General features: G+C 41.3%; 1 protein-coding gene across 1 annotated transcript; it reads left to right on the plus strand.

The window, feature by feature from the left end:
* The first annotated feature begins 8,890 nt into the window (after nt 1-8,890).
* LOC115592890 (Golgi phosphoprotein 3-like) lies at nt 8,891-15,363 on the plus strand. Its single transcript, XM_030436113.1, has 5 exons — nt 8,891-9,320; nt 9,857-9,988; nt 11,156-11,270; nt 11,627-11,787; nt 12,845-15,363. Exons 1-5 carry the CDS (start codon nt 9,111-9,113, stop codon nt 13,106-13,108), a joined length of 882 nt encoding a protein of 293 aa, XP_030291973.1. The 5' UTR covers nt 8,891-9,110; the 3' UTR covers nt 13,109-15,363.
* Nucleotides 15,364-16,439: the final 1,076 nt, after the last annotated feature.

Consider the following 16,439-nt stretch of genomic DNA (forward strand, 5'->3'; position numbering starts at 1 on the left):
AGATCTGTTACTGAGTTACACAAGTGTTGGTTTACAACAGTCAAATTAGAGGCAGGGAGGCTTTAACTCTGCCGGCAGTGTTCTTTTTTGTTTATGGATACTCATGTCAGAACCGTGAGGATGTAGATTTCTGACATATTTAGTTTTGCTGACTTTGACTGGCCCCCTGTGGTGAATATGAGTCCAGGGGCCGTGAAGGGCACGAACGCCCCAGTTCAGGCTCTCAGGGGGTCGAGTCTCCTCAGGTATATCACTCAGTGGGAATACTGTGTGTGTGTGTGTGTGTGTGTGTGTGTGTGTGTGTGTGTGTGTGTGTGTGTGTGTGTGTGTGTGTTTGACCCGTCTGTACTCTACCACCCCCTCGAGTTACCAGACGATGATTAAGATCATGAGGTCTCCGCGCCTCCTCATCAGGTTCACTCTGACTTGACTTTCTCAACCACAAATCCGTGTTTTGGGTCAACATCGGTCGGCCTCTGACCACAAATAGGGAACAGCAGAAGAAGTCATCTGGGGTCCGTTTCACAAAGCAGGTTTAGTGAAAACTCTGAGTCTGTTAACCCTGAAATGAGGGAAACTCAGAGTTTTCCGTTTCACAAAGGGAGATAACTCAAACCAGAGAAAGAGGGGTAACTCTAGCCTGTTTCACAGAGAGAGGTAACTTAAGCTCTCGGTCAGTAACCATGGTAACATACTCTATGAACCTAACCTGGTCGGGACCAGGTTTTTCTCAACAAACCTCGAGTTTCTCTGTCTCCGCCCTCTTTCAGCCACACATGGTATTTGATTTCCTCATTCATCAGTCAGCAGGCGAGTTTTGGCGTAGTATAGTTCTCATTGATCATTGCAAAAATCAGTCAGTAGGCCTACATTAGAAGTTATATTAGGTGGCGACTATTTTCACTACCATGGCATGTCCTTTTGATAATGATCCCGTGGATGAAGGTGCAGCATTACTGCGCGGAGAATTAAATATTCGTCGGGAGATGATTATCAGACTGCGCATAGATGTTCTTGCATTTCCAGACAATTATCTTTTTGAGCGGTACCGTTTCACGTTACAGTCCATCATTAACATACACAACCTAATCCGTCCTTACATTTCCAACATTACCAACCGAAGTCATGCTCTCACATCCCAGCAGATATTGTGTGCTGCGCTGCGTTTTTTTTGCAAATGGGAGTTTTTTATACAACGTCGGAGACACAGAGCACTTGAGCAAGGCAACTGTATCAGAGCAGTCAGAAAAGTGTGCCTCGCCCTGAAACGGCTACTACCCATCTTTATCGTTTTCCTATCAGGGGCCACCACCCGTTTTACAGGCATCTGCTTTCTTTCTGTTGGCTGAGTAGAAGTCTGTGTTAGTTTAAATAGGCTTAATTATTTAACAGAACATGATATAGATGAGAAGACATTTATGTGTGTGAAAACAGCATTATGTTGGGGATAAAACAACTGTACAGTCAAACAGCCACTTAATATTTACTTTACAATGTAAAACATGATCAAAATGAGGTACCCCCCATGAGATTATGCCGAGGTCTAAAGTTTTTATGTTTTATCTTAAGCTGCAGCCAAGTGCGCTTCTCAGCCGGGATTGCACCTAAATTAAATAAATTAATAGGCTACCACACAAGCAATTTCCCCCTGTAATATTATTGATTGCAAAGGACTACATTTAAACTTACGCACTGACCCGAGCACCAATGTTCTCCCACACCGTCCCCCTCTCTTTTGCTGCTGCAGCGGTGTTACACTTCCTTCTAAAAACGTGATCAAACTCACCGTATGAACGCATTAATATTTCCAATTTCAGTGGGTTGAAAAACGTAGCCCTCCTCTTCCCCGTTGCCATGGTGACTCGTCGAATTGGGGCTCCATTGTTGCTGTCTTTTTATACTTGTGGTGCACGTGCTTAACTCCAGGTTAAACTACTCTGAGTTGATCAAACTAACTCAAATCAGCTGTTCTGGAACCGAAAACTCAGAGTTTCCTATCTCAGAGTAGATCAACTCAGAGTTCAGGGTTAGACTCAGAGTTTGTTGAACCTGCTTTGTGAAACGTACCCCTGGTCAGGATTAATCGCAGCAGGCACTCGATGAATCTGAGAAGAACAAGGGTTTTGTTGGTTTTGTTAAAGTTGGTTTTGTTACAGTTAAATCACCTTAACGTTGTTGTCAGTGGTGCAGAAGCATGTATTTGCATATTTTACTTAATTATAAGTCAGAAAAGTCTGTAAAAGTACTCTATTTCAGGTAGAAATCCTGCTTTGCTTGAAATAAAGAGGTATCGTCGGAAAAACTGAACTTAAAGATATGATATACAAAAATGTTAAATGTAGAGAAATATGCAAACGATTCCAGCTGCTGGTTCAGTGTCGCCTGTGGGAGGTACGTTTTCACAGGGCTTGGTTAAAGGTATCTACACTTTCCACCGCTGGTTGTTTTGCCTTAAACTGAGCAGGATTTATCTCGACTACTCTATCACTTCTGCTGAGCAAATAAACCAACTGTTAAGCACGAGGTCAGCTGTGCCGCTGGTCCATCAGCTGTTCCCGGTCTCTGCACACCGATCAGAGGCCTCCTGAGTGAACAGTGTTGGTCCACTGTCAACTGGTTTCATCACACTAACAATGGAATCCAAGGCTGCAAGGCTGACTTTTACTGTGCGTGCTCTATGGATGTGTGTGTACGTGCAAATCGAAATGTAACACATGCGTCTGTACTGTGTGTGTGTGTGTGTGTGTGTGTGTGTGTGTGTGTGTGTGTGTGTGTGTGTGTGTGTGTGGAGTTTCTTACAGCTGGGTTTCAGAGCCTCTGGAGGGGTCCCATTGTTAAAGGCTTCCTGCAGAAATCTACCAGGGAGAACAGAGGAAAGGGAGGATCACACCAATCTGGAGGCTTAACAGAAAAAAAAAAAAAAAATTCGTTTTGGTTTCAGAATTTATGATATCTATGAATTACTGCTGGAATGAGTCCTAAAACCTGGTAATCAGTTAGCACTGCTGCACTTCCGGTTCCCCCATTTTAAGGTTAATGGGTTTTATAAATGGGTTTTCGGTTAAATGCCTGAAATAAGGACCACGGTTACCACAAGCTTAAGAGATTGTCACATTGTGGCCTAATTCTGCCGATCGCATCGACTCTCCAAAAGGCACAAAAGTGGTGTTCATCTGTGAACATGTAAACATAATACATTTGTGTTTGCCACAGAGCTTATTTCCTGCAATAATCTCAGCCCTGCAGCACCATGTTGCATGATGCACTTAGAGCTCGCATTATGTTTCTGTTTTCTTCTTCCGCTTGTTTTTACGTGGTTGCTACCTTGCTTTGGTGTTGGTTGCTCTTCTTGGATTTTTTTAGATTCTTGTCTTTTTTGCATTATTTCAGCTTTTTGTTAATAAAGCTTGTTTTCAGCTCCTCGTATTTCCACTGTGTTTCTCCATTGGGTAGATTCATCGTTTATTAATATATAATAGTATCGCCACTTTGAAAAAAACTGTGGCCAAATAATCAGCCGTCTCAATCAAGCTAACTCTTTTTTTGAGACTGTGCTTTAAATGTTGAAAGTCGAAAATGTTTCACATGATTCCATGAACATTTCAGATGTATCACGTTTTCTGTTTCTGGCTGATCCCCAGACAACGACTTCATTCAGCTGAATGCACGTGATAAAAGGCTTCCCTTTGCTGTTGACTGATCCGTGTCCTAGATATGGGGCTTTCTATACGCGCATTCAGGCCTCTGCTGTGATGTAAAAATCACTCTTTGGTCAATTGCATTATACGCCGTGGATGTATTGCCTCATTGTTATGTTTATTATTCATGTCACTGTGAATGGGGCGAAGGCGAAGCACTTCCCGTGATTGTGCCGTGCCGGAGCAGATGTTGAAACGGACATTATTTTGCTGCTTTTATTTCGTTCACCTCATCATTCTCTCTCTCTTTCACTCTCTTTCTTGTTTAGTTTTCTTTCCGTCGGCTGTGCTTGTGCCACACAGCCATATTTAGCCCACCCGGCCTTCCAAGCCAGCATGTCCTTGGACGTGCCGCGATCATAATGGCTCGATGAATTGCACCAAGCTTCTGTTTCACACCAGGAACAATCAGCAGCAGAGAAATTTGCGACCTTTAGTTCTCTAATTATTTCCATACAGTTTGGCCCATTTTCCTATCTTGTTTCTTATTATTGACACAAGCTGCGAGAAAACTGATAGCATCTCCATTCTTGAGCGCTCCACATACGACCCCCAAAACTGTGATCCTGCTTTTTCTCAGCCTTCTAGTGTTCACCGGGGCTTTTGAATATCACAAGCGATTTAATATAATTATATTTTCTCAGCCATTATTGTCCTGCGAGATGAGGTGTAGCGGCCAAGTCAGAGAATCTGTGATTCACTTACTGCAGTGCGATGGTAAGTGACTCCCCCGGTTCTCTCTGCGGGGGTGTTGTCTTGAAACATGTGTGCATGCAAGTGTGTTCTTGTGCATTTATGTAGAGGGGGCACCAGGGGTCAACCCTTTGCCCACTCCAGAGACAGGAAATGGCTCCAATATGGGCCCGAGTGTGGCCTCCTCTCGAGCTCTGGGGAGTGATTTGGGCTTCTTGTCAGGACCGGAGCTGCAGGATCAGTGAGAAAAACTGCTCCAAGTGAAAAATACAGATGTTGAGTCTGGACCATTTGAAATCATAGATCTCTGGTAGGCTTCACAGGGACACAAAGGTTTATTAATAGTGTCAGTGGGGCAGCAGATGATGTGCTGATATGTCAAGAGAGATTTATGTCAAGTCTGATATTTACTTTTTAAAGCTACGGTGGTTTTGAGATGGAGAGATGGATAACTTCTGCTCATTTTCATGCTTTTTTTAAACATTCAAGTATAATATACCAGCCTGTATTTATTGTTTTAGCCTGATTAAGCTAGTATCCCCTTATTCTGCACTGTTTTACATCTGTACACAGGAGATTTATTAGATGTTCTCCAGACCAAACGCTTGCACATCTTGTCATCTTGGACTGTGTGCAAATATGCTACCTATATGGTCAGAGCGTCGGGCGACTGTTTTGGTAGCGATGGTTGTAGAGATGGGTGTTTACACAGAGCATATTTCCAACCATCTGGGGAATAATCTATCCGAGGAATTTTTAGGGCCACACTTACGGGCTCCTTAACGTCAGGACAGAAGACAACGTTTGTTACTTGCAGCTTGTTTGTAATGTGTTATGACTTTCTCGACAGAGGTCATCGAGGATGAATCAAGCGGAGATCGTTTAATCAGTCTGTGATGTCAGCAGTAAGCTCATTTATTCATGATACGCCACATTCAGGGAGGAGAAATACATTTCATTCCTTACAGGTGGTCGTGACATTTAAAGGGGCACTTTCTAGTTTGGGAGAAGAAATTCAACTTCAGTTTTATTATTTACAATATTAAAGAGGCAATAAAAGAAACTCAGTAATATTTGTTGTTTTCAGAGGAGAATAGGGTCCCCAGAGCACTGTGTGAAGCTAGAAAGGTGGCAGGGTCCGCCAGATATAAATACAGTATGAAATTGTGTTCTTCCCCAAAACTACATAGCGCATCTTTAAAAAAGCTATTCTTGTATTTTTACTTAAGTATTTCCACAAATTTATGCTAGTTCATACTTTATACTTTCCAGCAAGAAAGGGAAAAAATATCTTTTATAGCTTTTTGTAGCTTTTACTCCAATGATATTGTTATTTTCAGGACATTAAAGCCAAAGTAGACATTTCTAAAGAAAGCTGATCAACTACTGAGTCTCATTTTCAAGCTGATAAATACCCATGCTGTGGCTTGGCCATCTATTGTGTTGATTTGATTTTTGTTCGAGGAGGGAAAAATTCCAATAAATAAGGTATAGCCCCAGTTCTCCAATGAACACTGCAGCTGTCTTGTCTTTAAATGTTTCACAGCTGGTGGGGATGCAGCGCCTGGTACCTGACACGACTGACCATACAAGGAAGGCTACGTCTCCCCGAAGCAAGTGTGGGACTCCTCCCCCTCTCTGACGGATTGAATGCAGGCTCAACGCTCAACGCAGCAACACTCAAAAACATCTTCATACACAATATTATGGCAAAATTATCACCACCGTTATGTAGATTTTCCTTTCTGGAAGAGAACTCTTGAGGAATACTGCAGTCATGCAACATCATAGAGCTATTTTGTACCTAACGACATGACACGTTTGTGTATTCATAAACATTTTTAAGTAAAATTAGCATCTTTAGTATGTTTGTCCTTCAGACAGAGATTAATCACCCATGAGGCTCGAGGTGGAAGCACAGGATGCATATGTCATGAATCATCTAACATCTAATTAGTTTCAGTTTATTAAATATTAACATTATTATGATTACATTTAAATCTGTGCATTTGGGATCATATGTCACACAGTATGTTGCTGTTACGTGGTGTATTTTGCACCTGAAGTTCCTGTAATATAATGACCTCTGTCATGTTTGAAGTAAAGCAGGACAACACTGCACTGATCACGGCATGAAAACTCCCTGATAGCACTTTGCATAAACAGTTAACAGGGAGTTTGACTTCCACTACAGATTCCCGACCTTTTCCCCTCCTCCTTTTACATCCGCTTTTATTGTTCTTCCTGATATGTGCTGCAGTGTCACTGGCCTAAGTACGGTATTCAAAAACATGACCAATGACTCAGTGACTGTTGATTTTTGTACACAATACAAAAATGTTTAGTTATGGCGATGACGGTGCCGACAACATGTGTTCCTTCCCTTTAAATGTCAGACATTTCGACATCACAGCAGAAAAAGCACAAGTGCATCTAATGACATTATTAACGGCTGAATTCCATTTAGTTGTTCCAGCGTCAGGGCCAGGGTGGTTTTGGCACGAGCTTGCCACTTCTCCTCTCTTGCCCTTCCATCATATCTGGCTGATAGCTTGGGACGGCATGAGGAGAATCCTGGAGTGTGGGAGTTGGAGGGGGGAGTGAGGTCAAGTGGAGGACTTATGGGAGTTTATTCACTACGTCGTCATCAACAAATGGACCTCTGCCGGCGATGAAGCGGTCCTATAATAACTGACATACTGCAGCTCCAGCCAACAGTATGCAGCCTCACCGCTAGAGATGCTTACATTAACCAACATGACATGTTTGAGATTTTTCTCTCAGCGGATGTGATGTGCCCTCCGCAATCCCATTGTAACACAAAAAAGGAGATCACATGGAGAAGATGTGTATGCAAATCTTTATCTAAAATAGCATTCAGCAGCAGCTATTGTCTGGCACAGATGAGTGGAGGAGGAACACCAGCGGGCTATTCCTCCATCTCCTACACGCAGCCTGCCACCTTGTGTTGAAAATCTATATTGCATTGTGTATTTAGTGGCTTGTTTGATTGATTATCTGCAGTGGTGTATATATTTTATATTTTCTGAATATAAAACTAATATATGAATGATAATGTTTTATATAACATATTGTAAAAGAAATGGCTATCTGCTTACTGTTTACACTTATGATGGGTGATATTAAAATTTTTGTATCATCTTAATCATGTAAGTTAACTCAGTGTATATCAGTATTAATCAAATGTCCAAAACAAAACAAATCAGAGCTAGGAGGCATCTTTTTACTCATAGACTTGTTTTAAACTTTTAACCAGACAAGTTTGGCTGAAAGCAATGTACCCTCCTTTTTCAAGATTCCTCCACACCCACGCACATTGACTGTAGGCTATTATTATCACTGTAGATGCGTTCAAGCAAAAGTCTGGACCTCGTAATAAGCTGTAGTTAAAACGTAATATAGGCCTTTAAGTCTTTATAATATGTTTACTGAGGTGAATAAGACTATATAAGAACCTTCTGCTATTGTACTGAAGGCCTAGTAAAGTATATATTAATATTAATAAAGCAACAAAAACCTAGTAAAGGTTTAATAATACATTACATTACATATACACAATGCTATTACACATTATAAGAAAATCCAAAGGCTTTTGATAACGTTCTTAAGTGTCTATTAATTGTCAACAAATGTATTTTAAGTGCTTATAAATGACAACTTTTTATTATGTTATCAACATTGTTGTTATATCTTATTAGTATCTTATTTGACGTATAACTTAAGGGCTTTGTTTCCTATTAACTTGTGTTTAATATAATATATAAAGAGTAACCCATATTTAATGATTATTTACAATATAAATGAGGCAATAGTACAAACTTGTTAATATTCTTTTCGACAACTGAATAAACAAGCTGTTTTCAGAGGAGAATAGGGTCCCCAGAACACTGTGTGAAACTAGAAAGGTGGCAGGGTCCGCCAAATATAAACAAAGTAATACAGTATGAAATTGTGTTCTCCCCAAAACTACATAGTGCATCTTTTAAAAAAGCTATACTTGTACTTTTACTTCAGTATTCCTACAACTTTATGCTAGTTCATACTTTATACTTTCCAGCAAGTAAGGGAAAAATATTGTTTATAGCTTTTTGTAGCTTTTATTCCACTGATATTGTTATTTTCAGGACAATCTTATATCTTATATGACGTATAACTTAAGGGCTTTGTTTCCTATTAACTTATGTTTAATACAATATATAAAGAGTAACCCATATTTAATTAACTAGCCTATGAACATTTTAGCAAAAGCTATTTCTCCCATTTTTAAAACCTTTTTGTAACACTCGAACAAATCTTTATATCTTAACTGTACTCAATAAAGTGTTAATAACATTAAATACGCGTTCTGTGTATAAATTCAGTTTGTTGTGTTTATAAGCTTTTGGTCGACACGACAGATGTGTTCAAACTTTCGGATTTACGGTATTTCCGATGGCTCTTGAATGCAACAGGCGAGATGTGTTCACGGATCGGGTTGCACGTCACTGCCACCATGTTGGATCAGGAAGTGGGCAGAGTCGAAGCAGGAATCCCGAGCCGAGCTTAACGTAAACGGCCGTCTTTATTCGATCGGTCCACCGTTTCACCGTTCCCCCCCCCCCCTTTTTTTTTTTACCATCCAGGTTACATGCTGCGTGGCTTCCTGGCTGGTCGAGGTAGGCGCTTTTCTTCGGATCTGATCGTTTTGCAGCACCAGCTATGGCCTCTCTCGCGAAGAGAAACTCGGGCCTCGTCCAGCGGAGGACCGAGGCCATCCGCAGCGCCGCCGCCGACAAGGAGAAGGACTCCGGCGGGGAGGAGGACGAGGCGCGCCGCGGGGAGGAGGACGACGACGATAAGGGGGACTCGAAGGAAACAAGGCTCACACTGATGGAGGAAGTGTTGCTCCTGGGCCTCAAGGATCGAGAGGTGTGGGCTTGTTTTTTAATCCCTCGGCCAGGCTTATTCCTTTCGACGCCAGTTCATCCAACACGAACGTAGCTGACATTATGTTTACGTTGCGTCACGTCAACAAAGTTAACTTGCTTTATTCGAGCGGCGGTTAATGTTTGCTAGGTTAGCCTGACCACAGCGCAGCTCAGAGTCTGTTTTCAGAAGCAGGTTAGCAATTATGTCGTGTAGCCTACAGTTAATTTAAGTTAGCCGTGCCAATTATTTAACCTTATCTGTATCTATATCTACCTATATCTGTATTTTTGCATTGCAACACAGCATCCAGCCTATGTTGATTAACCAGTTTACTGTTTACGTAACGTTAGCTGTCGTAGCTAAACGTCACCGTGACAGTTTTCTTTGACAACTTCTTATCAGTGACGTGCCTCCTTTTTTTTCTCCAAGCTGAAAAAAACGCCGCACCTCACATAGCACACACTCCGACCAACACGTCAGCTAAGCTAACATATATGCTGCTGCACCTTGAGCTCACGGTATTTCCTCCTCCGCAGGGTTACACGTCTTTCTGGAACGACTGTATTTCTTCCGGTCTCCGCGGGTGTATGCTGGTCGAACTGGCCCTCAGAGGGAGGCTACAGCTGGAGGCCTGCGGGGTGCGGAGGAAAAGCCTGCTCTCAAGGAAGGTGAGAAGTATGCTGATGTGTTCACGGCTCCGGGGGAAAATAAGCGAGCGTCTTGTGCTCGGAACACCCCAAACAGAAAGGCAAAGTCAAGTGTTGTAACTGTGTGTGGAAGGATGCATTTCTTCTAAGATCAATGTTTGTTTGTTTTTTTAACACAGCCTAAAGTCACAATCACATTGCCTCAGAGAGCTTTACCATCTGTACAGTGATCGACAGCATCTGTCGCTTAGCCCCTTGATTCGACAAAGGGAAAACATGGCATATTGGGGGGGGAAGCCTTTTTAATGGGGGAAAAGGTCTTAGAAACATCAGGAAGAGCCACAGAAGAGGGATCCCTTTCCCAGGGCGGGCAGATGTGCAACAGATGTGGCATGTTCAGTACAGAACACTAAAAAGCCAGTTTACAAATTTCATTGACAGAATATCTGTTAAGGGTAAATTACAGGGATGCACCATATGGATTTTGTCAGCCGTTACAATAACCGATAATTACCTGACTCTTACAGATGATACGAATTAAAATAATAATAAAAAACAATAATAAAAAACAACGTTGTTATGCTTTTTCATGCACACCCTCGGTGCAAGAAAGGCTAAAAAGGAAGACTTTGCCAAAGATGGTTTGTTTGATATTCCAGAGCTGTGACAAGAATTTATGGTTAAACTTGAAGACTTTTGCCCTCATGTTGTGTTCTTCTTGTTGGGGGAAAAAAAAACAACAACAACAACAACAAAAAAAAAAACGTCTGCACCAGTGATGAAATGTGTGACTCTTGCCTACATTGGTGTGGCTGATTGAGCAGGCCCAGGGCATCGCCAAGTGCAGGGCATCGCCAAGTGCTGTCAGAGTCACACGGACTCCTCTACACCGTTGTCACCTGAAGAGGACAAGCCACACAGGATAATTAGCAGAAAAAAAACATTGGAATGTAAAAAGATTTACATTTTACAGATGTACAGATATAAGAAGATAGTCAAACATAAAAGCGCAATAATCCATGGGAGCCCAGGGCATGATGATCCAGATCCGCGCTCTTCCCTTTACTAACCTTGCTGCCACATACAGTTTCGGAGCCGGTGTGGCAATTCCTGTTCACGCAGGATGTGAGTGTGTGGTGTAAGTAAACTGGCATCAAGTTCAAATACGTCTCCCTTTGTTTGTCCAAGGTGATCTGCAAGTCAGATGCCCCGACAGGAGATGTGCTACTCGATGAGGCATTGAAGCACATAAAGGAAACCCAGCCTCCAGAGTCAGTCCAGAGCTGGATAGAGCTGCTGAGTGGTGAGATAAGCCCTTCCGAGTTTGCTAACCAAACCTTGGTCTAATCTACTTATTGTTCCCCTGTTGGACATCTGAGTGACATGTTTTCATTTCATTGTCTGTATACTCTAATTAAAATCTTAGTTACATCTTGTATTAAAACAATCGATACTAGTTAAACTAGAAATGTTCATGTTTCATATCCGGTATAAGGACATTGTCGCTAACAACATTAAAACAAAGGTTAAACTAATCCGGGAGCTGAAGCAGTAAAAGTTTGCCAATTCAGGCATTTAAAGTGTGAAGATGATATCAAGTACTGTATGTGTATCAGTGTGTGTTTAATGTCCTAAGATGGATCTCATGTTGTCCGTCAGGAGAGACCTGGAATCCCCTGAAGCTGCACTACCAGCTGAGAAACGTTCGAGAACGTCTGGCAAAAAACCTGGTCGAGAAGGGTGTCCTCACCACAGAGAAACAGAACTTCCTGCTTTTTGACATGACCACACATCCGCTCACCAACAGTACCATTAAACAGGTAAGATCCCCAGGGTTCAGTGGCTCCTTGTCTTGTGATCAGCTTGAGTTATGCTATTTTATGGTCAGTCTGCGCACATGCATATTCCGCTTTTACGACTGAGGGTGAGGGTGAAAGTCACAGTCTCAGTTTAACTGTCTGCAAGTTTGACCCTCGCTAACACAATAACATCCTGTCGAAGTCCAGCAGACATTAAAGCGCCTCTTCTGTCGGCTACAGCCGGCATATCTGCTCGACAAATCATGCATCCTGTGCTCTCGTTGAGATAAAATATTTCGAGCTACTGTATACTGTATTTACTGTATACTATGTCAGGTTACAAATGTAGACACATGTCTTGTCCTGCCATGTGAAACCAAACACATGTTCTTTTGTGTGGAAGTAAACTGCTAACATCAGTTTTCACACCAGGCAGCTGATGAGCTAGTTCGCTGCAGCATGTTAAATTACATAAAAACTGATCTGTGTAGATGCTGGTGTTGTCCTTAGGGCGCAAGTTTGTGTACTTGAGGTCTCATTGAGAGGATAGTGTCCTCATCTTATTATATATTTTGTTAAATTAATTAGCAAGGTGTATTGATATTAATAAAAGCACAATTATGCTGTTTTAGTTTGAGGGGGCAAAAAGCTTCTTACTCCATGTTTTAACCTTTTGTCCCATTAAGGAAATTGTATTTTTCACAACAATTTTACTGCCCTCATCTAAAATGAGTATGTTCCTGTCTTGAAATGTCAGTTGCACCAAACTTGTTTGTCAAAGGTGCACTATGTAGTTTTAATCAGAAGAAAGCTATCTATCTATATTGCCTGAATTTTTGCCATAACAAACTAAAAAAACAAGCTGTCTTTGTTTTTTATGACTTACATATTTATAACTAATCATCTTCTGCCTGTAGCTTCAGATCTGAGAGGCTGAAAAGTATCTTCTATCTATGTGTTACAGCTTCTTTAATCTTGTTATTACCCTATTCAGGGTTCATTTACTTGATGAATGTACGTAATCAACGTGTTGCATATAATGGCTGTAAAACACATGTGTTACTCTTACCGCCTACAGCGCCTCGTCAAGAAGGTCCAGGACTCCGTCTTGGAGAAGTGGGTCAACGATCCCCACCGCATGGACAAACGGATCCTGGCCCTGATCCTCCTGGCCCACTCGTCCGACGTCCTCGAGAATGCCTTCGCCCCGCTCCAAGATGACCAGTACGACCTGGGCATGAAGAGAGTCCACACTCTGCTCGAGCTGGAGCCGGAGAAAGAGAGCGCGAAGCCCAACGCCAACGAACTTATGTGGGCCGTGGTGGCAGCGTTTACTAAATGAAAACCCCTTGATTGGTTGGACTGGAAGATCTGGCTATGGTCTGTGTTATTTAATTGGTTGAAGGACTTCACTTAATGAGATGGACTTCACTTTAATGAGACAATCTGTTTTGGTTGGGGAGCCTGTTTGTACATCTATTCCAGATGACATTTTGGTGGTAGTCCATATTAACCCAGTGCAATCTGATTGGTGGTGGGCCTCACCAAGTAACACTTGGTTGGTTTGAACGGTCTCTGAACGAAAAAACGAATGACTGGCTGGTAAACGACCTGCCACTGCTAGGCTGGATATACTTGTAAACATCGACACTATGAACAGACGGGCTTCTGTTAATGTTAGATGACATCAAAGAACAAAGCAGGGGGCAGCAGTAGTCATGGTGAATATGAAGATTTTGACTGGGGCCAAGTTTCCCTCGACACTAAGGAAACATCATCTCTCCATTACGACAAGATCTCGCCAGTATCACGTCCTGGTCTCGTCTCCATACTCTCCCACACGCTTATGCAAGGATAAAGGATAGCAAATCACACTGCTATTGATGCTCTTTGCACTCACGCAGGTCTCCTGCTTCCACCTATTCATTCCCACTTCTGTTGGGAGTACATGCTTCGGGTTACTGTTAGAATAGACTACCTGAATGTTTTCTCTCTGTATCCTCATTTAATTTCTATTTTTCCCTCTTTCCTCCTCATTGTATTCTGAGGAGGAAAGAGAGGAACACACACAAAATGCTTGAGTTCAGTTGCTGCATCATTAGCCAGGTAATTTGTCCGCCATAGTCTCAGACTGAAATGAAGAATTAAAACTTGAGTCTAGCTAAAGTCTTTATGTTATTGGTTTGCTTTTGCTTTTTTTTTTGCAATGGGTCCATTCTGTTGTAGAGTGAGACCAGTCTTCCATTTCTATTTATGTTGCTAATAGATGCTTGGAGTAGCCCGCCATTTATCAACTATTTTGCACAGTCAATAGCCCTGTAGGTAGGATCGTATTTAAAGAGATTTTTCATGGGTGGTGAAGGTGAGATTTAAAAGTATGAACCTGGGCAAAGATGGTTAAAAAAGGAATCTCACTTATTTTTTCTACAGCTATTGATCTTTAAGAATACTAAAAAAAATCATTCCTCAGAATATATAAATATATATATTAAAAAAGGGTTCTGCTCCTTTTTTTAAAATTTTTAGTTGAGATGTAAAGATGCAGGAAAAGTGAACAGCTGGCTCGCTGTGAACATAAAGATTTACGAAAGGATTGTTCGCGGTTGCTTATACGAACGGGCTGAACGGATGTTTAAGGGTCGACTCATCCAAATGCAAGAAAACATATTTTCGCACTTAACGCCAGTCATGCAGGTAGTTTCAATTTCATTTATCTTTTGATTAAATGAATCAGATATCTGCCTCTTATCTCAATATATGGATCTAAAATGGCATTTCCTGTCAAGATGCACATCAGCCGTAGAGGAAAAAAATATGAAGCAACCTGTTTGACTGGAATTTCCTGTGACAAGCCCAAACTGTAAACATTTTTACTTAGAATGGCGTTGCACCGAAGAGTTCATAACTGAAAACTGTTGAATGCATGTGAATTCACAATATACCGACAGAGGGAAGGAAGCCAGTGTATTTTGTCATTTGGGTGAATCGACCCTCTAAGCTTCCTTCTTGCAATATGATGTATCTCTCAGTTTGTATGTCATGTCAGAATTAGATGTTATTTCTACCTGAGATGTTGTATTGTTTCATACATGCAGATGATGAGAGGGTTACTTGGGCCCCAGATTAGTCCCCGTTTAAGACTGAAACTGTTCAACAACACGCAATCCGTTGCATTGATATCTCCAAACATGCTTCACTGCAGGTCTGGGATAACTTCTGGTACAATGTAAAAAAATCACGATTGTAACCATCATTCTGGTCTGATGAGTCTGATCTATGTATGAAGTTACACGTATTGTTTCATGGCATACTTATAGTTCTGTCTTATTTTTTCTACCTACAAAAAAAATACCAATAGGTGTGAAGAAGCATCAAGCTCCGTTTACAGCATAGAGACCATGCATGCTATTGGTGGAGGGCCGGGGTACTTGTGGATGTAGCTACAGAGAAAAGGCTTGTATGTAATTATTAGTCATTTTATGTGTACGATCTAATGGAATTCAATGAAAGGGATCTTCTCTCCTATCCTGTATAATTCTGTATGCTTTTGTATTACCACACAAAATAAAGTAAGGATCCTTTAAGTGCCTGAATCTAGCACTGTTTTGCTGTTGTCGTTTTTTTTTTTGTTCCATGTATTTACACTTGAAGAGTAATTAATCTGTGTGAGATATCGTTTCCTCCAACTCAACTTGTTACATAGTATAATGCAAAACACATGGAGTGGTGTAGTTTTATCAGATTCATCCAGTGCTGAAATGATTATTACATTTGGTAAATCAAACACTGCTTTGATAATTGATCAGTTGTGTAAGCAATATATCAAGCAAAAATGCTGTAAATATGTTTGGGTTTTGGAATGTTAGACAATTGTGCCTTAAGGGTTAGTTGGGGAAACATTTTAGAAAATACTCTTATTCGCTGTTCTTGCTGAGTGATGAGAAGATTGATACCATTTTGCTCCTAATATGAAGCTACATCCGGTTAGCTTAGCTTAGCCAAAACACTTAACACCACAGCTTTGCTGGCCCTGTACTAAAGAAAGAAATCTGCCCACCGGTAACTCATGAGCTCATGAGGCTTAAGCCAATTAACATGTTATGACCCGTTCAGTCTGTACGGAAATGTTTCCCCAAGTTTCCAGTCTTAATGTTAAGCTACGCTTACCGTCAGCTGGCTCCAGCTAAATATTCTTATTTTCTTTTTTCTTGACAGTTCAATGAGAAGATTGATACCATTGCCATCTCTGTATGCTAAATTAGAGTAGGCTACAGCCAGCAGCTGCTTAGCTTAGCTTCTTTTAGCTTAGTTTATCTTAGCACAGAGATTGGAAATCATTAATGTATAAACAGGGAAACAGCGCAGCTTGCTCTGTGAAAAATTAAAAGCTTTACCCTGCTTTCAGTCTTTATGCTAAATTAAGCTAAGTGGCTACCAGCTCTAGCTAAATGTATTTTTCTTTTTTATTGGGAGTTAGATCAGAAGATTGATACCACTGTCATGTGTGCATAATACATTATGTAGGCTAGGTACAGCCAGCTGGTTAGCTTAGCCCAACAGGACTGGAAAGCAATAGGTAAACAGCTAGCCTGGCTCTGTCAAAAAGTTAATACTGTGACTACCTTTCTTGCCGAGAGTTAGATGAGAAGATTGATACCATTGTCATGTCTGCA

Source organism: Sparus aurata, chromosome 12 (assembly GCF_900880675.1).
Source record: "Sparus aurata chromosome 12, fSpaAur1.1, whole genome shotgun sequence".
NCBI lineage: Eukaryota > Metazoa > Chordata > Actinopteri > Spariformes > Sparidae > Sparus > Sparus aurata.

Excerpts from the sequence above, each read along its gene's own strand:
- LOC115592890 (XM_030436113.1), top strand. The coding sequence starts at position 9,111 with ATGGCCTCTCTCGCGAAGAGAAACTCGGGCCTCGTCCAGCGGAGGACC. Across the intron at positions 9,321-9,856 it reads TGGGCCTCAAGGATCGAGAG|GGTTACACGTCTTTCTGGAA; the intron begins GTGTGGGCTTGT and ends CCTCCTCCGCAG. Across the intron at positions 11,271-11,626 it reads CTGGATAGAGCTGCTGAGTG|GAGAGACCTGGAATCCCCTG; the intron begins GTGAGATAAGCC and ends GTTGTCCGTCAG.